Here is a 24,787-nt window from a genome sequence, read left to right as displayed (position 1 = left end):
GAAAGCAGACAATATGCAAGACCAGATGGGTTACAAAAGCAAAGAGATGGAAACTCAAAGAAATAATCAAAAGGAAATGCTAGAAATAAAAAATACTGCAAAAGAAATTAAGAATTTCTTTGATGGATGGGATCATAAGTAGACAAGCCATGGGTGACGAAGGAATCAGTGAATTTGAAGGTATGTCAGTAAAAACCTCCCAAACTGAAATGCAAACAGAAAAGAGAATGAAAAACATGGAACAGAATATCCAAGAATGGTGGGATAATTACAAAAGGTGTAACATACACATAATGGGGATATCAGAAGGAGAAAAAAGAAAAGAGCAGAAGAAATATTTGAAGCAACAATGGCCAAGAACTTTCCAAAATTAACAACAGACACCAAACCTCAGATCCAGGAAGCTCAGAGAACACCAAGCAAGATAAATATACCAAATATAAATAAATACAAACAAAAACAAAAGAACAACCAAAAAAACCTATATTTAGGCATATTATATTCAAACTGCAGAAAACCAAAGACAAAAAGAAAAACTTAAAAAAAGTGCGAGGACTAAAACACCCCACCTATAGAGGAACAAGAACAAGTATTACATCGAACCTACCTTCAGAAATCTTACAGGCAAGAAGAGAGTGGAGAGAAACATTTAAAGTGTTGAAAGAAAAAAATCCACCAACCTAGAATTCTGTATCCAGTGAAACTGTCCTTCAAAAGTGAAGGAGAAAGAAAGACCTTCTCGGACAAACATAAACAGAAGAAAACTGTCACCAGAAGAGCTGCCTTGCAAGGAAAGTTAAAAGACGTTTTTCAGAAAGAAGAAAAATGATATAGATCAGAAACTCATATCCACATAAAAAAAGGAAAAGCATTAGAGAAGGAATAAATGAAGGTAAAATAAAATCTTCTATTTTTCTCCTTAATAGACCTCACAGATAACTGTCTGTTCAAAGTAATAATAGCAACAATGTATTGGGTGATTATAGCTAATGGAAAAGCGAAATGGACGACAACAATGTTATAAAGGACAGGAGAGAGAAATTGGGAATACTCTAAGGTATCTGCACTACCCATGAAATGTTATAGTGTTACTTGAAAGTAGACTTACATTAATTACACAGGTATACTGCAAATTCTAGGGCAACCACCACCTGTCAGTTTGCCGTACAGTGACTTGTGTGCTGCTATAATTCCGGAAGCAATGGCACTAGTATTTCAAATACTAGCAAGGTCACCCATGGTGGGCAGGTTTCAGCAGAGCTTCTAAGCTAAGACTAGGAAGAAAGGCCTGGTAACTTACTTCTGAAAATCAGCCAATGAAAATTTTAAGAATAACAACAGCACACTGTCTGATACAGTGCTGGAAAATGAGCCCCTCAGGTTGGAACGCATTTCTGTTGAGTCAATTCTGACTCACAGCGACCCTCTTCAGATTGGAAGGCACTCAAAATACAAGTGCGAAAGAGCCCATTCCTCAGCGCAGACCCAACCTTATGTATCATCAAAAATACTTTTTTTCAACAACACAACTGACAACTATTCACATGGACCTCACTGGATGGATTACACAGGAATCAAATCAACTACATCTGTGGAAAGAGACAATGGAGAAGCTCAATTTTATCTGTCAAGATAAAGCCATGGGCCGACTGCAGAACAGACCATCAACTGCTCACGTGCAAGCTCAAGATGAAGCTAAAGAAAATCAAAGCAAGTCCTCAAGAGCTAAAGTCCGACCTTAAATATATTTTGCATGAATTTAGAGATCATCTCAAGAACAGATATGACACACTGAACACTAGTGACTGAAGACCAGAAAAGCTGTGGGAAGACATCAAGCACATCATACATGAAGAAAGTGAAAACTTGTTAAAAAGACAAGAAAGAAGGAAAATAGCAAAATGAATCTCAGAAGAGACTCTGAAACTTGTTCCTAAGTGCAGAGCAGCTAAAGTGAATGGAAAAAATGACAAAATAAAAGAGCTGAAGAGATTTCAAAGAGCAGTTCACGAAGACAAGGTAAAGTATTACAATGAAATGTGCAAAGACCTGGAGTTAGAAAACCAAAAGGAAGAACATGAAGCATTTCTCAAGCTTAAAGAACTGAAGAGAAAATTAAGCCTCAACTTGCAGTAACGAAGGATTCTATGGGCAAAAAACTGAAAGATGCAGGAAGCATCAAAAGAAGATGAAAGGAACACACAGTCATTGCACCAAAAAGAACTGGTTGATGCTCAACTATTTCAGGAGATAGCATATGATCAAAAACTGCTGGTACTGAAGGAAGAAGTTCAAGTTGCACTGAAGTACTGGCAAAATGCAAGGCTCTAGGAATTGATGAAATTCTAATTGAGATGCTTCAATGAACGGATGCAAGGCTGGAAGCACTCACGCATCTATGTCAAGAAATCTGGAGGACAGCTACCTGACCAATGGGCTGAAAGAGATCCAGATTCATGCCCATTCCAAAGGAAGGGGATCAAACAGAACACAGAAATTATCGAACAATATCATTAATATCACACGCTAGCAAAATTTTGCTGAAAATAATTTTTAAAAGCCTGCAGCCATACACTGATAGGGAACTGCCAGAGTTCAAGCCAGATTTAGAAGAAGATGCGGAGGGAGGCGTATCATCGCTGATGTCAGATGGATCTTGGCTGAGAGCAGACAATACCAGAAAGATGTTTACCTGTGTTTTATTGACTATGCAAAAGCATTCGACTGTATGAATCATAGCAAATTATGAATAACATTACAAAGAATGGGAATAACACAACACTCAACTGTACTCATGTGGAACCCATACATGGATCAAAAGGCAGACATTCAAACAGAACAAGAGAATACTGTGTGGTTCAAAAGTGGAAAAGGTGTGCAGTAGGGTTGTATCCTTTCACCTGACTTATTCAAGCCATGTGCTTAGCAAATAATCCAAGAAGCTAGACTATATGAAGAAAAACACAGCATCAGGATTGGAGGAAGGCTCATTAACAAACACCCTGCAATATGCAGACTACAAAACCTTGCTCGCAAAAATGACAATGACTTGAAGCACTCACTGATGAAGGTCAAAGACTACGGCCTTTAGTATGGATTATGCCTGAATGTGAAGAAAACAAAAATTCTCACAACTGGACCAATAAGAAACATCGTGATAAATGGAGAAGAAATTGAAGCTGTCATTCTACTTGGATCAACAATCAACATCCATGGAAGCAGAAGTCAAGAAACCAAATAATGTACTGCACTAGGCAAATCTGCAAAAAAAAACTCTTTAAAGAGTTAAAAAGCAAAAATTTCACTTTGATGACTACGGCGCACCTGATCCAAGCCATGGTCTTTTCTATCGCCTCATATGCAATGTGAAAGCTGGACAATGAAAAAGGACAACAGAATAAGAATAGATGCATTCAAATTGTGGTGGTAGCAAACAATATTGAATATTCCAAGGACTGTCAAAAGAACAAAGTAGTCTTAGAAGAAATATAACCAGAATGCTCCTTAGGAAGTGAGCATGATGAGACTATGACCTGAAGACTTCGGACAAGTCATCAGGAAAGACTGATTGCTAGAAAACGAGGGAAACCCTGAATGAGATGGATCAACACAAGAGCAGCAACAATGGACTCAAACATACCAATAATCATTAAGAAGGCACAGAACCAGGTAATGTTTCATTCACTTATACATAAGGTCACAATGAGTAGGAGCCAACTAGATAGCGTCTAACAACAACAACAAATCTAACAATATACGTACAGGATGTATAACAGGAAAACTATAAAACTCTGATGAAAGAAATAAAAAATTTAAATAAAGAGAGAGATGGTCCATGTTCATAGACAGGCATACTCAGTGTTGTTGTCAATTCATCCCAATCCGTCTACAGATTCAAAGCAATCAATCAAAATACCAGTAAGTTATTTTTTAGATATTGACAAACTGATTTTAAAGGAAAAGCAAAAAGAGTCAATAAAATATTCAAGAATATATATATGTGAAATAAAGCTATTTATTTATTTTACACTCTTAACTGGTAATACAGAATGGCCAAGAAATACAGGATATAAAGGCTAACCATGTCTTGGAATTTACCATCTTACTGTTGTTTTGTTGTCCCCCACTCACTCCTACCCACAACACTACAGAAGAAAAGAGAGAGGGTTATTTATTATTCAGCCTGTTCAGAGCTGGTTCCTCAGACACCACCATGGATAACTTCAGAAAATGCAGGAGAATCAGACCAGAGTTACAGACTATATAAGAATAAGATACAGGATAATGAATATAATTCACAACCCCCTAAAACAAAAGTCCAAACTTTAATAGCCTTCAGGGGCCAGGAAGGCACAAAATTATACAATATATGGGTATAATACAACTGGGAGAGCTGGAGCCTGTGGCAAACTAGAGAGGGTTTGTCTAGCCTAAAGGCATGAGCCCTGGCGGCACAGTGGTTAAGCGCTCGCCTGCTAACTAAAAAGTCAGAGGTTCTAACCCACCAGCCACTCTTCTGGGGAAACATGTGGCAGTCTGCTTCTGTAAAGATTTACAGATTTGGAAACTCTACGGGGCACCCCTACTCTGTCCTATATGGTTGCTATGGGTCAGAGTCGACTCAATGGCAAAGGGTTAAAAGCATTCAAATAGCAGTTGTAAATACAAAGAAGCCAAGTAATATGTGTGCTGGTTGGAGAAGTTCTGCCACCTACTATTACACTAGTCTCAAAGATTTCATTCAACATTGAAAAAACAGAAAAACACTTATGTTGAGCGTAAGGTGGCCCTCTTTCCCCTTTACTGTACAGCACTTAATGAGATATCATATCAATTGATAGAAAATTTATCTACGCAAGCCTAAACCAGCAACATTTGGTTTAAGCAGCTTAGTATAATTTACCTCCTTGAATTGTACAGACTCTATCTTAACATTTATATTAAAAGATACACCTCAAAGAAATTCTCATCTCAAGCAAAAATCCTGACATTAAAATTATTTATATTATCGTACATTCATAAAATCATTGTATTGTGTGTTTTCACAAAAAAGACTTTAGAAGCATACAAAGAGGTCTACATAAATTGAGAAGTTATGAAGATAGACTGCCCATCAGTCAGTTCATTAAATTTGCTCTACATTCTTTCTAGGAATGCTAGAAGAAACATACTTATTTCCCTATGCTTTATCTATCAAAAACATTTACATAATATGCCTTGATTTAATTATAAATGGCATCTGAAATGTAATAATCTGAACTCTTACAATTTAGGTATGAACAAATGAAGTAATGCATAACTTCGCATACAATTCATATATAAACAATGAAGATGCTAGTGAACTAAAGAAATAAGTTGATTTAAAATATGGCATTTGTTGTCATGCTTCATGTGTTAACTTACTAAAGGACTAAAATGAATATGTTAAAATAAAATATATGGCAGAAATATCACCTCTAACATGGTTCGCCTGTGCAAATTATTTCCTTTCAAGACAAAAAGGAAATATAGTTGAAATTAAACTCTCTAATGTGTTTTTCTCTAGATTTTCCCTAACCATTGAGTTGACTGTACAAAAATAAGATTTATTAAATTCACTTCTAATGTATTTTATCCTAAAAATTATGTTTAATAAAATGGATGATTAGAAATTTTTTCCCTCTCAATAATTCAACAGATGATTTACTATACAATATCATAAAGTAAACCTTTTCAATTTAAATTAAGTACAAACATGGTATCTTAGTCATCTAGTGCTGCTGTAACAGAAATACCACAAGTGGATGGCTTTAAGAAAGAGAAATTTATTTCTTCACAGTAAAGTAGGCTAAAAGTACAAATTCAGGGCATCAGCTCCAGGGAAAGGCTTTGGCCTTTTCATCAATGTTCCCCTAGACTAGGAGCTTCTCCACACAGGGACCTCAGGTCCAAAGGATGTGCTCTGCTCCCAGCACTGCTTTCTTGTGGTATGAGGTCCCCAACTCTCTGCTTGCTTCCTTTTATCTCTTGAGAGATAAAACGTGGTGCAGGGAAACTCCCTTTACACTGGATCAGGGATGTGACCTTAGTAAGGGTGTTACAATCCAAACCTAATCCTCTTTAACATAAAATTACAACCACAAAATGGAAGACAACCACACAATATTGGGAATCATGGCCTAGCCAAACTGATAACGTACATTTTTTGGGGGACATAATTCAATCCATGACACATGGTAAAATATTCCGTATCAGTTTAGGTTTTACCATACAATTTCTATTTAATGGTTGCCTGTAACTCCATTACAAAAATTATACAAAACTCTTCTATACATAACTTTTATTTAGGAAATAAGTTATTTTATCATAAACTCAAAGTTTCTAGAACACTACGGACTATGAAACAGAAGTAGCATATAAATTTAAAGTATGGTACAGAAGCAATGAACTCTCCTCTTGGGAGAGGAAATGAGATTTACGTTCACTATGGCTTAATTAAAACAAGATGAGAAAAACGAATTAAAAAAGGAGCAGAGCTGAAAACAAACACAGGTTTTCTCATATTTACTAAATATACTACTCCTTAGTCACCTCCATTTAAAAATGTATGTATATACACACACACACACATATAAAAAGTACACACACACACACACACACACACACACACACACACTTCATGCCTACAGCCTGCAATACCACAAGCTAAAACAGGTTCTCATTTAAAAACGTGCTGATCCGACTTCCGGGCAACATGGCGCTATAGGCAGAAGCACCGCACTGTCCCTCCGCAGCAAAGATCTGAAAAACTAAGTCAAACAGATTCATGTCAATCCTGAAACCCTAAGCATCAAATGAAGAGATAAAGAACCCAGCCAAGCACCAAATGGAATAAGAAACTGACAGAGAACAGAGTGAGCAGAGATATATGCAGAGGTCCCCTGTCAGCTACCGCAGCACAGATCCAACATCTTGGACTCGTATCAGAGATCAGCGAACAAGGGGTACTAGAAAGCAGCTTCAAAGAGCTTCCAGGAGAAGACAGAACAACCGGTAACCAGTGATATACGCTTTCCCATCCCCCACCCTTCTTCACCCCTACTCGGCCTCCTCTGCTCCCTGCGGCCACAGTCTCTTGGCTGGGAAGAACCAGCTTCACCCCAGTGTTGCTTGGATCCCACCTGCCCACATTTGTTGGCTGCTGGTGTTGCTTTTTTCCACTTCTTTAGATTTCTTCCTTACCTCTCACCACCTCCCCCTCCTTTCTCTCATACACCTGGCTCCGTGCGCTACCTCTGCTTCTTCCTGAAAGGCTGTGAAACACCACTCGAATGTGAAACTGTTTCCCAGCCCGTGCTGCCACACTGGTGGGATTCCGGGGCTTTTTTTTGTTTTGTTTTGAATTGTTTGTTTTCTTTTTCTTTTCTCCAATTGGGAGCCCGTTCTAGCCGGGCAGTACTGTGCGGCTTGGGACCTACCCCCTCAGTTTGTGCAGACACGCAAAGGGATCCCTGAGAGCATTTCTTTTCCATGCTTTTTTTCTTTCTTTCTTTCTTTCTTTTTTCTGTTTTTTTGGGAGTTTTTCTTGTTTTGTTTTCTTCTCCCTCTTTTTCCCTTTTTGTCTTTCTTCATTACTCAGTTTCTCATCTCTCTATACTTTCCTTCTCCTCCTGTCCCCTGAATACCTGGCGCTGAGTGACACCTCTACCCCTTCTAGCCAGGCTGTACTTCACGGCCTGGGAGCAACTTCCCCAGACCTCGCAGCCGCACCAGTGGGATCCCTGGGAGCTTTGCTTTTCTTTTTTCTTCCTAATTTTTATTTATTCTTTTTTTCTTTTCTTTTTTTTCTTCTTCTTTTTCGTTTTTCTCCATTTCGTAGTCTCTCATCTCTCTACTCCAATGGCAAGCTCCCCTAGCACTCTTTTTTGTTTGTATGTTTTTGGCTCCTGTTCCTCGTCTCCTCTCTCCCACGCCCATCTTAACTCCACACATCACAATCTCCCCCCCTCCATCCTGCCTACCTGCACCGTGTGCTGAACATCATACCACCAAGCAGCCCAGGCAAGGTCTACTGGAACCTGCCCTGCAATGATTACTGGCCCACCCTGGTGGCCGTAGTAAGTGCCACAAACAACCCATCCCAGCAACTCCTCTTCAGCTAGACCTGCCCTGCTGTACCATATCTGCGCAACTGACCCTGCCACTTGGAGAAGGAGGCAAAAAGTATCGTGCCCACAGACAGGCAAACAACAATAAAAATGCGCTGGTCCATTTAAACAAATAATCCAGAAGATCCCTGCCCCAATAAGGGACCTTACAGTCTTCAATGTACAAAAGCGTCATCAGTTTTTCTAAAATTGAGGTACCTGGACAACTGGTGACCATAAGTGGTACACCAATAAATACTTTATTTTAATTATTATGCATTCATTTCCACAGTTAGCTTATTATGGCAAAGAATATTGATCCCCTATTCTAGAGCAATAATATCTGAAATCTCATTTTGAAATAAATTTATTTAGGTATAAAAGAGCGTGAATTTAAAAAGAAACATTAAATAAAATGGCATAGGTGATATGCAGATTTGGCAAAATTTTAAGATGGGATGCGAATGACTAAAGAGGTGGAAGCACAGCTCTAGAATATACCTGCCATAGAAAACAGTGGTATCATTAATGTCAGGCATTTTGCTGAGTTCTTTACATACCTTATCTCATCTAATCCTTATAATAGCCTACTATATTATCAATAAATTGAATTTACAGATTGTAGACAAGAAAACTAAGGGTCAGAAAAGCTAATGGACTTGCCCAAGTTCATGGGGAGTAGTAAATGCCAGAGCTAGGGTTAGAACAAAGGTCTGTCTGTTGGATACTAAAGTCTGAGTTCTCACTGTCTGTGCTATAGTCTCTCTTCAGTCTAAAAAAGTAAAGATTGAGAGGATGAAGCAGATCTGAACTGAATCTCTATGAGACAGACACACATTAATCACTTAGTATGAGTCCCAATACAAGATCGTTTGCAAAATGTCTGCCTGACATGTAGTGAGAGTGCAGTTACAATAGTTGCTGGGGTTTCAGGCATAAGCTCTGGTGAGCTAGAAAACAATGGCAGAAAGACTATTACACTATGCCAAATCTAGAGAAAGGAACAAGCAACAGAGCTATCTGGAACATCAAGGCCATGTTCCCTATATCCAAGTATCTCTGTATTCTATGTATCTAAGAACATCAGGTTACTATCACTGGTTAAATAGCACTTAACCAGTTCCTTTATTTAGGAGCCCAAGAAAGGACAAAGCAGCCTTCTGTGCTTGAATTCTAAGCACATTTGAGATTCAAGCAGATAGGAGTCAACAGTCTACTGAATTCTACCCTTATTTCTATGGGGCAAAAAAAAATTTAAAGAAGTAAATTGTATTATAACAAGTTAAAAGAAATAAATCTTCCTGTGTACATTTCGAAAACCCTGTATTATGAAAAGCTAGAGAATATGTACCTGAATTCATTTAGGGCATCAACAATTCGATTATATGCCAAACTCCTCTGACTGGCATCAGTTGATCTCCGGCTCATTTTCATAGCCTTGAAAACAATCATTAAATAGTTAATTCTAATACTGATCATGTGTAAAACATGGGAAAAAAAGAAGTGAAAAATGAAGTCACATATTTACACAACACTCTACCAATATTTTTATCTAGAAAGAAAAAAAAGCACGTATTTACAGTAGCTTTTTCTTCTGTAATTTTGGTCACTGAAGATTGTTAAGAAAATTCAAAATTTTCAAATGTTGAATCTTTTATTGCAACTGTCAAACCACAAAATGTCAACACGCAACTGATGTTGACAGTTTCTGGGTTTCATAAAACTACTTTTTCTCCCCGCCCCCAAATAGAACAATAACAACTCCATAGCAATAGTTCATGGTTTCCTCTTGTGTTTCACAGATGAAGCTTCTGTTAACTAAATCTTTTTAAAAATCTTTAATATGAAGATTCTATTGAAACACATTTCAAATTGTTAGTGATATTTGCTTAAAATATTCTTAGAATTTTCTTATAAACATTTAGCTGAGGCTGAGAAGTCTTGTGCTAGGTAGATAAAAAGGGAATTAGGATTAGGAGATAGATGTCAAAAAGAACTTTATCTTTAAATTTTTAGACTTTTCAAAAAGAATATTATATATTACTTACATAATTAATAGCTGATTAAAAATTTCTAAAAACATAATCCCTAACTTTTCTTTTTTCAAAAAAACAAGTGAATAGTTTGAAAACTGACCTTAAATGATAATTTCCTTTGGATACTCCAATGTTCACTGCATTCTACCATTAATTAACTACTACAGTAACTTTTAAAATTAAGTCCTACTTGTTTATGTAAAAGTACTCATTCATTCAGCTTTGTCTTTCAGCTTTAATAAGGAACAGGATGCTAAACTTGAACAAACAGCCAGACAACCAGAGGTATTACAATGTACACTTTAGGTTATGGAATGGCCAAACCATTAAAACATTAAACACACAACACTTAGTTCTCAGTGCCTGAATATATATAAAGCTGGAATCACTGCTCCAAGAAACTCAAAATGTCAATTCTGCCACAGCTAAAATAATGTGTATAGTGACTCTGACAAAAAGAGACTACCAAATGGGGCAGAAGCCAACTGAGGAAAATGTCACTGGTGTCTAATTTCTTAAAAAAGCTGTTTTACTGTAAATGAAAAGCTACTTTACTCATTTGTTCAGTTAAAACGTATTGCTAATGATCTTTCTAGTTATCATTTGACAAGACTCAATGTGAATAAATAACAACTGTGTTTTCTCCATGGAAAGATGATCCTAAGGCACTACTGAGTAATGAAATGCATCCTATGCTTTCTAGACAATTCTAATCGATCTTCCCACCTCTGGCCTCTTATTATAGTCTCTTTTAAACATACTGTCAAATTAACCTTCCTAATGCACAATTTGAAAACAAAGTCAATAGTTTCTGGCAAACATTCCAGATTCTACACGATCTTGTACCCATTAACTATTACTCCTCTTCATACCCCTTCTTTTCCGCACTCTGTCATAGGAAGCAAGCTATAGCCACCGATTTATTAGTTCAACTTCTAGGAACCTCTTCTAAAATATGATCTGAAAAATATATCAACATGTTAACTACAGTACAGCTACAACTGTGAAAAAGCAGAAATGGTCTAATAGGAAACTGGTTACTTAAACTGCAGGAAGCCACTAAAATACATTCTTTAAGAACTATTTATAATAACATGAAAAATGCATATGATGATGAGTTTTTTAAAAATGGGTGTGTAATTCAAAAAGTATGGATGCAGTACAATCCCAACCAAATAAAAGTACAATATGCTAGAAAAATTCTGGACAAGACTTGCAGCAAAATGTTAATGAGTTCTCTTTGGGTGGCAAGAATATCAATTTTTCTTGCTATTATGCTGTACCCAATTTTCAAAATTTTATGTTTAAAAAGTTCTAGACATCCTTCAAGATACAGTCTAAATGAAACTTCTTCCCAAAAGAACACCCAAGAAATTTTGCTTGTCCTTCTTTATGTTCTATCTTGTATTTCACAATATTCTTGCTTTACATATTTGTATTATATACACTTTCTATCAGCATTTGACACAACTGATCACTCTCCCTCTCGAAACATTTTCTTCACTTGGCTTCCCAATAAAACTACTCTCTCCTGTTTTTCTTCCTATTTAAATGGCTGATTCTTCTCAGTCTCCTTTGCTGGTTCCTTGTCATCTCCTCAAACTCTAACTGGTGAAATGCTCCACAGCTCAAGCATAACACCTCCTCTCCTGTCTTCTCTATCTCATTCAGTTTCATGGCTTTAAATACCATCTATACACTGACGACTATCAAATTTATTATATTCGCCTGGACCTCTCCCCTTAACTCCAGACTCACATATCCACATGGACGTCCAATAGGCATCTTAAACTCCTAAACATCCTTCATCAAACTTGTTCCATCTGCAATCATTCCCATTTCAGTTACTGGAAACTTCACCCTTCTAACTGTTCAGGCAAAAAATCTTGAGTCAACTTTGATTGCTCTTTTTCTCTCACATCCCAATTCAGTCCACCAGCTAGTCCTGTTAGCTCTATCTTTAAAATATATCCAGAATTTAACCACTTCTCATCAATTCAATCACTACACTGATTCAAATGTCCACTATCTCTCACCTGAATTATTGCAAGAGCCTCCTAACTGCTTCCACAACAACCACTTTTACCCCAGAAATCTATTCTCCACTAGGAGCAAAAGTGATCCTCATAAATAACATCATTCCTCCACTCAAAACCCTCCAATGGATTCCTGTCTTTCTTAAAAGTAAATGTCAGTGTTCTTAGCATGGTATCCTAATAAGGCCCTACCTGAGATGGTCACCTGCTACTTCTCTGACCTCATCTCTCTTCCTCACTCCAAGTCAGCCACTTTGGCTTCCTTACTGTTGCTCAAGTATCAGGCTCATTCTTGCCATAGGACCTTTGTCCAAGCCTAGACTATTCTTCTCCCTAATAGTTGTGGCTCACTTATTCACTACTTTGCAGATCTCTGGCTCAAATGTCATTTTGTCAGAGGCCTTCCTAACATCCTATGAAAAACAGCAATCCTTCTACCAGCATTCCTTATATATCTTTCTCTGTTTTATTTTTCTCCACAGCACTTATTACCACCTTGATTATTATACATTCGTTTGATTTCTGTCCCATGAGGTCAGGAGCATTCTTTTTTTCCTTCACAACTTACTTTCAGTTGTTAGAACAGTACCTACCATATTACATATTACCTGAAATACTTATTTACTGAACAAATGGATGAATGATTTTAGATCTTTTATTAGACAGTAAACACCTTAAACAGGGTTGAAGTCTATTTGCATTTCCCAAAGTGGTCTGTAGGATACCTGCATAGTACCTATTCATTTTTCTGCCAAATGAATAAACAATACTGCTTAATAAGGAGAATAAGACTCAAAAGAAAACAAAGGGTGTAAGTAAGTCAATAACATCACTCTGCTTACCTGTTCTATTGCACTCTTTAACTTGTTCATGTGGCTTTCAAAGAGAGGAAAATGTGAAAAAAAGAATTCATTAAATTTGCTATTTTCATCTTCATCTTTGGATAATGAAAAGATTACCCCAATTGCAATCTTCTTTTTCCTCACAATTCCTGGGTTAGGGCCACAGCTTTCATCTGACAGATTAAAGCTTTCTTCTATTGACCTTAAAAATAATTTTTAACATAATTAATGGTAATTCAATCTTCTTGCCAATTAAATGCAGGCAAGCTAAAAGTCTTCTACTATTTATTTGAGCTAAAGGTCGTCTGCTATTTTATCAAATAAACCTAAAAATTCTTATCAATTATATATTGTTTTAGAACATCTACTAGCTATTCGTTCATGCTTACATTATTATGAGAGATTTTACTAGAGTCAGACTGGGAACACTTTTGTCCAGTTAGAAGTCACTGAAAACGTAGGTAATCCCAAATCATAATCAGCTTTAAAATTTCTAAATTTCAAGGTTTATAGGTGAGTCTAGGATAATCTCTTAACTGTTCTAGGATCCATATGTCTCTCCTTTTGATTACAGAGTAAAGTCAAAGATAAAGGAAAAAAGGAAGAAAATGTGCAATACTAAGTTTTCAGTTCCAGACTTAAAAAGCAAAAAATACATCCAGCCTCCAAAAAAAACATACAAAATTGTGTTCAAGGAGCTATGCTATCCTGTTTTACCTTCCAACTTACCATCTAGGAAACACCCCATTCTCCAAACTTGTGGTTTGGCTGCGTCGCCAACGTCGCTGGTAGCTACTGGCACAACTTCGGGTAAGCGATGAGTTTGGCGAGGGAAACGGAGTGATAAGCAAGCTGCTGAGAGATGCTGTTAAATTAGGAGAACAAGTATAAGTCAATAACCACTGAGCATAAATGAAAAACTTGTTTTTAACAAGTAAGAGTGGAGTGACTCGAATCTTTCATTTGGCTTCATAAGCAAGCCTGTTTTAAAATTCCCATTAAAAGAAAAAAAATTGTTGGAGCAAGGTTCCAAAGTAGAAAGATCAGATAGTAACAGAAACTCTGAAACAATCTCCTTTTGACATTCCTCCCACCACAGAAGAAAATCTTTGTAATAAGGCTTTATCCTGTTGGCCACCAGACTAAGTCAGGTGGTTTCTAAGCAGTCTCCTGAGCAATACTTTTTTCTCATACTAGCTAGGCCTAGGTCAGCATGCATTCTTTCAGGCCACACTCCACCAGACACAGGGAAAAGTAAAAAACAACTCTCAACATTTAAAAATAAGCATGTTGATTTTAAAAGATCTTTCTCTCTCTCTCTGCTCTTTTCACAATTCTCTTGTAAGGTTAATAACAAATATTAACAAACTGTGCACATAAAATCTGATGATAAATGCAAGGTTGAAAAAGAAATCAATGCAGCAACAGTACTCTCATTATAAACTGGATTATTACATGAATCTGGCATTACCAGAGCGTGCTATGCCACTGTCTCTGTCCTCATTCAGCTCTCTTCCAGGCATGTCCATTGGATTGCTGTGAACTGTGAATCAAAACAAAACTATCAACTACAAAATATACTGCTATTCAGGGTGATGTTGCTCCTTTTAAATAGCAAATTAAATCATGCTCCTTTCATTGCATTCCTTTATTTTTTTCAATAGCATGACACCAACCCAACACCAAGAGCTATTACTCAGTTGAACAAGCTTGGAAATCTATCTGAAGATTTGGACATATGATATGATGAAAATTATCTATGACATAATATCTAAAGAAAGAGTATCTAAAATTCATATTTCAGAAGCATAGTCAATGAAATAAAAAGATACTCACAATATACTATTAACTGAAAAAAAAGTAAGTTGGCTGCTGGGAGTAAGTGATAGGTATATGAACATTAACTCTATTATTCAGCCTACTTTTCTGTATGTTCAAAATTCTTCATAACAAAAAGTTTAAGAAAACTATTTGAATGGTATAATCCAGTTTAAAAAAATAACATAGTTATCGCTAGCTGGCAAGATGGCTAATATAAATTTTTACCTATTTTCAAGTTTTTCTATAATAAATACGTATTTTTCATATCGTATTTGTAGAGGAAATATTTACTAAAACAAGAATCAAGGGCGAAATTGACATCAATCTGAAAGCAACAGGAGAAAATTTGTTCACGTTCTACTGATAATTTCTCCCAGAAGGGTACAATGCTAGGTAACCTACTGAAATGTGTGGAAACATAGAGACTAATTAAGAGTCCTGAATACAGAAGCATGAACACATATACTACAATCATCAATTTAATAATATAAACAAAATACTCATATATGCCTTTTACAGAACATTATAATGGTGCTTGTTCATCTAAATCTTAGCTCTAAGAATAATCTTTCTTATGGAATAGTGTAGATCAGAAATCTTACAAGAATAATAATTTTTCTGCAATTGGTGAACTATTGTACAAAAGCTGTCAGCCATGGAAACAAGACAGTGTCACATAAGAAATTCCTACTAGTATTATAAGAAATAACTTTCATACTAAAATTTGGGTTAGGATTCTAAAGTTAAAATCATTACAGCACAATGAGTTAAGAAATGAAAAACCAAAATTTCATGAAAATGTAACTTCTACTGATAACTCAGTTCTGGAAGCTTTAAGAACATATTCAGCAAAAAGGAATTAAGGTCTTAAACTTCCTAAACACTGTTTTTTGTTTGTTTTTAACCATACCCTCATCAATTGCACTCATCTACTCTCTTGTTTCCACAGCTTAACTACAGATTCTAGCCGCTGGGGCACACCAACTAGTCTACCCACACAGCACATCGCAAACCTGCAAAGAAAGAGGCACTCCTGATCAGGCGGAGCGGACCCTGCTCAGAGAATGCCCGCCTGGGGCTGCAGAACTGTGAAAGACCTACATGGCAAAAATGTAAAATACACATGAAAGAGGGCTGTTAGAGAAGCCACAACGTGTCAGGAATAAAAGGTAAGCTACTGCAGCACAAGAGAAGACCAACAAGTATGGATGGAAACTTTCAAACTAAATAAGAATAATTCAAGCTGACTTCTCTTTTTTTTGAAACAGATGGTTCTGCTTTGGTCATGGTTTATGTCAAACATAATTTCATGTCCATTTACTAATAAATCTATACATAATTACAGAAATAAGCTTCCACTCTACAAGGTAAATTTTATTTTAAATGTTCAGTCCTTTCTAATCTAAATGTTTTAAAGATTTGAAAAAGCATCTGCCAAATAAATATATCTTTTTAAAAAGTCAGTTTTAAGACTGCAGTATTCTCCTGCAATTGCAGTAGGGAGAAAACCACCTAAGCACTTGGCTGAGAAAACAGAATGCAACATACAACAAAGAGGAAAATACAGAAACGGGTCTTGATAAATGAGCATAAAAATTGGTTTTTTAAAGCTAGTGATAATAAGTTATAGGGTAATGGAAGAAAGCAAGGCTCCTAGACCTGGGGTCAGTTACTACAGAAGCAGGAACGCCAATGTAGCCTTTCAGGGCCAGACTCCCAGTTGTGCAAGAGAAGCGGCTGCCACACATTTGACCCTGAGAAGGTAACACAGCTGTCTGAAGACTCAAAAAGGGCAACATTACATCCTGGAACCAAGCAGCTGGGTTATCCTCTTAGTTATGCTTAATCAAGAAAGCCTAAATAACCATCTAGGAGGTGTACCTAGGATAGAAAAGATGCTTTAGCTTTTTTTTTTTTTTACATTTTTTTAAAATCGTACTTTAGACGAAGGTTTACAGAGCAAACTAGTTTCTCATTAAGCAATTAATACATACATCGTTTTGTGACATTGGTTGCCAACCCCATGACATGTCAACACTCTCCCCTTCCTCAACTTTGGGTTCCCCATTAACAGCTTTCCTGTCCCCTCCTGCCTTCTCGTCCTTGCCCCTGGGCTGGTGTGCCCATTTAGCCTCGTTTTGTTGTACAGGCCTGTTTAATCTTTGACTGAAGCGTGAACCTCAGGAGTGACTTCACTACTGAGTTAAAAGCCTGTCTGGGGGCTATACTCTCAGGGTTTCTTCAGTCTCTGTCAGACCAGTAAGTCTGGTCGTTCTTTTTTTTTTTGGTGAGTGAGAATCTTGTTCTATATTCTTCTCCAGCTGTCTGCGACCCTCTATTGAGATCCCTGTCAGAGCAGACGGTGGTGGTAGCTGGGCACCATCTAGTTGTGTTAGACAAGGCTTTCATTTTTTAAAAATGACAACTGTAGTTTTCAAATTGCTAACAGACAACATTTTTCTATAACAAGGATTTCTATAATTATAGTGCATGTGCAGCAATCCTTCCACGTCTCAACTGTCTTTCTTCAATTGTCTCTAGCTTACTCTACCTAGTTACTTCAAAACATAGCCACTCTCTTTAAACTCTTTCCCCACCCACTTCCGTACTCTGAGCATGACTTTGTCTCCTACTACACGCTTATGCATGCATGTGCATACATAGACAGAAAAATAACTGACCAGATGGAAACTCTCCTCTTCCTACCACCCTACCTCTAAACTTACCCAAATTCTCACCCATCCTTGCCTCCTTCCTGCCTGAACAGTAATAACAAGTAACATTATTCAAAGCCTTACTATGTGCTAGGGACTTATTCAGTAAAATATCCTGAGAGGGCCCTCTCTTCCTGCTAAAGCTAATTAGTCTTTGTTTCCTAGAACCACAACTCGTTCTTCTTCAAAAATCTCACTCTAACTTCATCCTCCCTATAACCTCCTTTTTCCATCAACATTTAAACACATTTAAATCTCTCCCACCTTCCCTCTATACATTTAATTCTAGTTCAGGAATTCTCAAAACGTGGTCCAAGGACCCTGAGGTCCCAAGACCCCTTTCACGGTGTCTGTGAAATCCTCCCTTTTCCACAGATTTTCTCGACATACTTCAACCAAAACAACATATCACAACAGACCGAATGTAGAAGATAAGAGAATCCAGTATCTTCTATTAAGGCAGACATTAAAAGAAATTTATAAAAATGTAAAACAACTCCACTCTTCTCACTAAATTTTTTTTTCTCAGAAAATAGTTATTTCGAAAAGTATGCTATTTATGTCCCAACATGAAAGGGTTATTAGTGTTATTTTTAAGGAATTACTAAATATTTTAAAATTTTGTTTTAATTTCTAATACAATATATATCAATAAACATAACATACATAAAAGCTTCTGTGGTCTTCAATAATATGTAAGAGTGTGAAGAAGTCCTAAGACCAAAAAATGTGAGAACCACTGTTTGCCTGTTAGAGAAAAAGACTAACCTCTGAGTCTCTCCTTAACTCTGGCTTCTACGTACCCCACTGAAACAGCTCACCCAGGCCACCCAAAAAGCCTTCCTGATGCTTAATACAGTTTATATTATCTTGTATTACCTCACAGCAGTATTTGATACTAATTACATCCCATTTCAGGAGCCCTGACGGTGCAGTGGTTAAAGAGCTCGGCTGCTAACCAAAAGGTCAACAGTTCAAAATCACCAGCTGCTGCAGGGGAAAAAGATGTGGCAGTCTGCTTTGATAAAAACTACAGCCTTGGAAACCTATGGGGCAGTTCTACTCTGTCCTATAGGGTCACTATGAGTCATAACTGACTCAACGGCAATGGGTTTGGTGGGGTTTTTTTGTGTTTTTGACATTCCACTTAAAACTTTTTTTCTGTTTCCAGTATACCACATTCTTATAGTTTTCTTTCAATAACCTTTTGTGCTTATCTTCCTCTCTACCCCTTCTTTAAAGCCAGTGGTGCTCATGGTTCTATCCTCAACAATCTCTCCTTACCATTCTTTACATTTCCTGGGTCATCTCCTCCATTCCTATGCTTTCAATTATCATTTATGTGCTAATGATCCTCAAGTCCATGGTAAATACAGCTAACTATTTAATAAAGAGGTACGCTCCCCCTTCCATAATATGAAGTTGTCTCTGGGAAGCAGGTGCCCAGGCAGAGACTATATTTCTCAGACCTCTCCTCCCCTTATATGTAGAGCCATATGATTAGCTACTACCAAAGGAATGTGAACAAAGTGATGTATGTCACTTCCCGGCTGAGGTGGTGTTGAAGTGGACATGCCTTGTCCACACTCAGCCCCATTCCACTGGCTTGACGCAGCTGAGCACAACCTTGGAGGTCACATGTTGAAGATGGTAGAACCTGAAAAAGGAAGGAGACTGGATCTCTAAAACATTGGAGAAAAACTGTCCATCAATCGGGAACACCCTTTTGGACTTTGTATGAGTGAGAAAAAATTTTCTATTGTGTTTAAATCACTATACATTTGTGTTTATGTTACAGCAACTACCACTGTAACACACCTATCTATCTAACTATAATGAATAACTCCATTTGGATATCTAATTGATACTTTCAATTCCACATGCCTAAATCTAAAATGGAAACCCTGGTGGTGTAGTGGTTAAGAGCTATGGCTGCTAACCAAAAGGTCAGCAATTCAAATCCACCAGGCGCTCCTTGGAAACCCTATGGGGCAGTTCTACTCTGTCCTTTAGGGTTGCTATGAGTTGGGATCGACTCGACGGCAATGGGTTTTAAATCTAAAATCATCAGTTCTAATTTCTCCTGTTCCTCTCAGTAAATAGCACCAATATCCATGCTACACAACCAGAGAGCAGACAGCCATTCCTTGATTCCTCCTTTTCCCTCACCTCTTCTATTCAATTAACATGTCCTGTTCACTGTTTTCTTTAATGATTCTCCCAGCAATTTCTAGTCTCCGGACACAATCCTAATCTAGGTCACCATTATTTGTCAATGGATTACCATAGCAGCCTTCTAATATATAGGTCTTTCCTCATTCCCATTGGCTCTCTCGAATCCACTCTCATTGCAGTTGGAATATTCTTTTGCAGATAAAAATCTGATCTGGTCACATTGCTATATGCTTTTCTATAGTGGCCTTGAGAATTAACCTGGAAGATCTCAAACTACAAGGCCCCAGCCATTGTACTCTGAAATCTGCTGAGATGTTTGTGACAAGGCATACAACTTATGGGCTATTCCCAGCCAATGACTGAACATGGCAGGTATACTAAGGCAGAAGCATTGCTCGGAGACATGGGACATCTCTGACAACCAACTTTGGCTCAAAGACTCCCAATCGCTTTGCCAAACCTTCCTTGGACTGCATGGCAGGCTGGGACACTTCCACCCAACATTCTATCCTCACTCTTTCATTTGGGGTCAGCATCATAATCTGAGGGCTCTTTCCCAGCTCCTGCTCCATTTTCTCTCATACAGTTGGATTCCTAATAAAATCTTTTAATCCTGTCTTGGTGCCTGTTCTTCAGAAGGCCCAACCTAACACATGGTCACTGGTACCGAACTATTCAAAGTGTGGCCCATAACGCTCTTTGTGATCTGGCTCTTGCTCACTTCTTTTCACTTTCTCTACTTCTACTCTGTGCTCCATTCACACTATATATTTATTCTTTGCATACTCTATAATCTCTTATCCCTGGGTCTTTGCACCTGCTATTGTTTCTACCTGAAACATTTCTTTTCTCAACCATCTGAATAATCCTTCAAACTTAGGCCTCACTTCCTTCAGGAAGCCTTTCCTACTCTACAAAATTTAATTAGGTATTCCGCATTTCCACCACACCCTGCTCTTAACTCTGTCCAAGAATTCACTACAGTATAACATAATTGTTGAATTACTTGTCTGACTCCCACTAACTATGAATCCATTAAAGCAGAAATTGTGTATGGCTCACCACTGTATCCTCACGGCCTGGGCAACGAGCTTGACATATTACAGGTGCTCAATACGTACTTGTTGACTGAATGATTGGTAATTTAAAGATGATAAGAAATGGTGCTCAGGTATCCTTGATTCACAATTAAAAGTATGCAAGTAAAAGCTGTTCATTATTTAAAGTCTGTATTCCGTTAAATGAATTTTCTACGCTATATTAAAATAAAGATGACGAGTATATCTAGCCTCTCTAGTGTAGTTTACCTTTATAAAAGATAAGGAATTTTTATTACTAAAGTGAATAGCTTTTATTACAGCCTCTAAACTTTGAAAAGTGTCAAAATTATAACCAAAAAAATTCAGTTATTGCTTTGTCACATTTTTTATTAAAATCAAAGAAGTAATTAATCAAGTTAGCTAAGAAAAAGCAGAACTTTTATTTTTCTATAAAACACATCCACATTATAAAGCATATGTCTAACACTGTGATTAACCCATTTGAAATCTTAATCCACCACCACTGAGTCGATTCCGACTCCTAGAGACCATTTAGGACAGAGTAGAACTGCCCTATACTGTTTCCAAGGCTGTGATCTTTATGGAAGCAGACTGCCACATCTTTCTCCTGTAGAGGAGCTGATGAGCTTGAATCGCTGACCTTTTGATTAGCAGCCAACCACTTAACCACTGCACTACACTGTGATTACCCCATAGTACAGAAAGAAATAAAGAAATCAGTTGTTGCTGAGCGGATTACGACTCATGGTGACTCCATGTGTTCTCAGAGTAAAACTGCTCCACAAGGTTTCCAATGGCTGATTTTTTGAAAGTAGATCGCCAGGCCTTTCTATTGAGTAGCCTTTGGGTAGACGTCAACTTCCAACCTTTCAGTTAGTAGCCAAGCATATTAACCGTCTGCACTATCCAGGGATTCCGTACTCCACAGTAGGCACTTAATGGTTGTTCATTTGAGTGAACACAAATTATAAAAAGTAATTAATAGAATGTTATAGTGCTATAATGGAGCACACCGGCCCAGAGGCAAGGACTAGAAGGCAAGAGGCGACAGGAAAGCTGGTAATAGGGAACCCAAGGTCGAGAAGGGAGAGTGTTGACATGTCATGGGGTTGTTAACCAATGTCATAAAACAGTATGTATACTAACTGTTTAATTAGAAACTATTTGTTCTGTAAACCTTCATCTAAAGTACAATAAAAAAAAAATTTAAAAAAAAGAACGCTGTACTGCTAAAGTTGAAAGAAAAATCTGTGCTTTCTACTAATTCACATACCTATTTATTAAAATTAATTACAAATAAAAGTTCTCACAAAACAGGGAATGAGAGAAATATTCATACTGTTCTTAACTGCTGTCCACTGCCTCAGATACTACAGTTCTTTCTGCATTGGAAATACAGTGGACGGCAATTTAGTTGAGATTTTGAAAATAAAACAAATCACCAGAACTTTTAGAAACAGTTTATCACTTAAAAATGTTAAACAACAACAATCAGGCTAACTAAATTACTAAATAAGCTGCAATTCTAATATTTAAGGATCATCAAACGTGAATGCTTGCTCATCTGAATTAGCACCATTTTAAAATGAGTTTTACGGTTAGGCAAGAGAGGAAGGACCAAGCGTAATAACAGTCTTCCTCAGCCAAAATATTCAAGAGAGCTAGTAAGGGCTTTCCGCATCAATGGTAGTATCTTTAAAAAAAAAAGTTAAAAGACAAAAAACAAAAAACAATGAAGACAGATAAATCCTCAACAGTTCTCTTTTTTCAGATACAAAACAAATGTTATGTTCAAATATATGAAAAATATGTTTTCCAAATAATACAAATGTTATACATACTTGCAATTTAAATGCCTTTTCACTTCTAGTATATGAACCTCTTTGGTCTTATAACAGATTGGCCTTAGTAAGAAATAACTTCAAACACTTATTACACTGTGAACACTTTTACAACTTATAAAACAAAAGGAACCATTTACCTATATTCCCAAGTAGTCCATTAATGACTGTGTTATTATCAGCCTTTAATGTATTATTGTCCTGATTGATGAATTCAAGACTGTCTTGCAGCCTATGAATGGGGAGAAAAACAAATCAATAAACTCCAAATTGATTTTATGTTTGAAATGGCAGTTCTCTGTACATCTCAAAATTAAGTACAAAACAGATAAGTTTCCCATTATTACTATAACTAAAGAATTCATTTAAATCAGGGTTTTGCAATCCAGTCTATTGCCCATTTTTGTAAATAAAGTTTTTGGTTTGTTTTATTGTGGTAAATAGATAAGTAATAAAACATGCTGTTTTAACAATCTTCAAGTGTACAGCTCATTGACATTAAATATGCTCATCATGTTGTTCAACCATCATCATTAGCCATTCCTAAATTTTTCCATCACCCTATAGGGTTGCTATGAGTTGGAATCAATTCGATGGCAATGGGTTTTTTTTTGTTTGTTTGTTTTTTGTTTTTTTGGTAACAGAAGCTTTGTGTCCCTTAAGCATTGTGTCTTCCTTTCCCTACCCCTCCTTCTGACCCACCCCTGGTAACCACTAATAAACTCTGATCTCTATACATTTGCCTATTCTAGATATTTCATATAAGTAGGATCATACAATATTTGTCCTTCTGTGACTGACATTTCACACAGCATAATGTTTTAATGGTTCATTCATGCTACAGCATGTGTCAGGACTTCATTTCTCTTTATGGCTGAGTAACATTCCATTGCATATATGTACATTTTGTTTATCCATTCTTCTTTTAATGGACATTTAGACTGTTTCCACCTTTTGGCTATTTTGAATAGTGTCGTAACAAACATGAGTTTACGAGTTTATCTGTTTGCATTCTGCTTTTAAATCTTTTGGGTATATATCCAGGGGTAGAATTGCTTGATCATTTAGTAATTCTATGTTTAACTTTTTGAGGAACCAGCAGATTATTTTCCACAGTGGCTGTAGCATTTTATAATCCCACCAGCAATGAACGAGAGTTCCAATTTCTCTACATCCTCACCATCACCTGTTGTTTTCCGTTTTTTCAATCATAGCAAACCTAACAGGTGTGAAGTAATATCTCACCGTGGTTTTCATTTGCATTTCCCTAGTGACTAATGACACTGGGAGCCCCGATGGCGTGCTGGTTAAAGAGCTCGGCTGTTAACCAAAAGGTCTGCAGTTTAAATCCACCAGTCGCTCCTTGGAAACCCTATGTGGCAGTTCTACTCTGTCCTATTATAGGGTCACTATGAGTCGGAACCAACTCGATGGCACATAACGACACTGAGCATCTTTTCATGTGCTTGTTGGCCATTTGAATTTCTTCTTTGGTGAAATGTCTATTCAAGTCCTTCGCCCATTTTTTGATTGGGTTGTTTCTCTTTTTGTCGTTAAGTTGTAAGAGTCCTTCATATATTCTGGATATTAAACCCTTATCCGATATATGGTTTCCAATAATTTTCTCCCAATTTGTAGAATGTCTCTTTACATTCTTGATGAAGTCCTTTGATGAACAAAAGTTTTTGATTTTGATGAGGTCCCTGCAAATAAAGTTTTTTTGGAATACAGCCACGTCCATTCATTTATATATTGCCTATGGCTGATTTCATGCCTCAGTGACACAGTTGAGGAACAAGCAACATACTATCTGGCTCACAAAGCCAAAAATATTTACTATCTGGCCCTTTACAAAAAAAGTTTGCTGACCCTGATTTAAATTACAAGCAAGGTTTTCTCTCACAATTTGAACCTGAAAATATTTTCTAAACTTCCGGTAGGAAAAAGAAAAAGAATCAGCCGAATAACCAAAAATTACCTTTAGCCTACACATTAGAATTGGTTTACATTACTTCTTTTAGTAAATAATTCACAATAGCAAAACTAAAATTACTTCATGTTTTTACTGCAAAGTATCCTTTCTAAAGATTTTCGGATTAGAAATTAGATTGGAATTACAAAAAATGAATAAACCA

General features: G+C 36.9%; 1 protein-coding gene across 3 annotated transcripts in view; it reads right to left on the bottom strand.

Annotated features, from left to right (window-relative positions):
- FNIP1 (folliculin interacting protein 1) overlaps positions 1-24,787 on the bottom strand; it is a 159,597-nt gene that overhangs the window by 34,600 nt on the left and 100,210 nt on the right. For 2 of the 3 annotated variants that reach the window (XM_004384756.3, XM_023739017.1), the window contains 5 exons: positions 22,793-22,884; positions 14,512-14,583; positions 13,770-13,905; positions 13,041-13,242; positions 9,478-9,563 (listed from right to left, as the gene is read on the bottom strand). In XM_004384756.3, coding sequence (XP_004384813.1) covers positions 9,478-9,563; positions 13,041-13,242; positions 13,770-13,905; positions 14,512-14,583; positions 22,793-22,884 — 588 coding nt within the window. Of the gene's footprint in view, positions 1-9,477; positions 9,564-13,040; positions 13,243-13,769; positions 13,906-14,511; positions 14,584-15,874; positions 15,959-22,792; positions 22,885-24,787 lie in introns of all 3 variants that reach the window. The other variant, XM_004384755.2, reaches the window with a different exon arrangement.

Source organism: Trichechus manatus, unplaced genomic scaffold (assembly GCF_000243295.1).
Source record: "Trichechus manatus latirostris isolate Lorelei unplaced genomic scaffold, TriManLat1.0 scaffold00127, whole genome shotgun sequence".
Classification (NCBI taxonomy): domain Eukaryota; kingdom Metazoa; phylum Chordata; class Mammalia; order Sirenia; family Trichechidae; genus Trichechus; species Trichechus manatus.
This window is presented reverse-complemented; position numbering and strand designations above follow the sequence as displayed.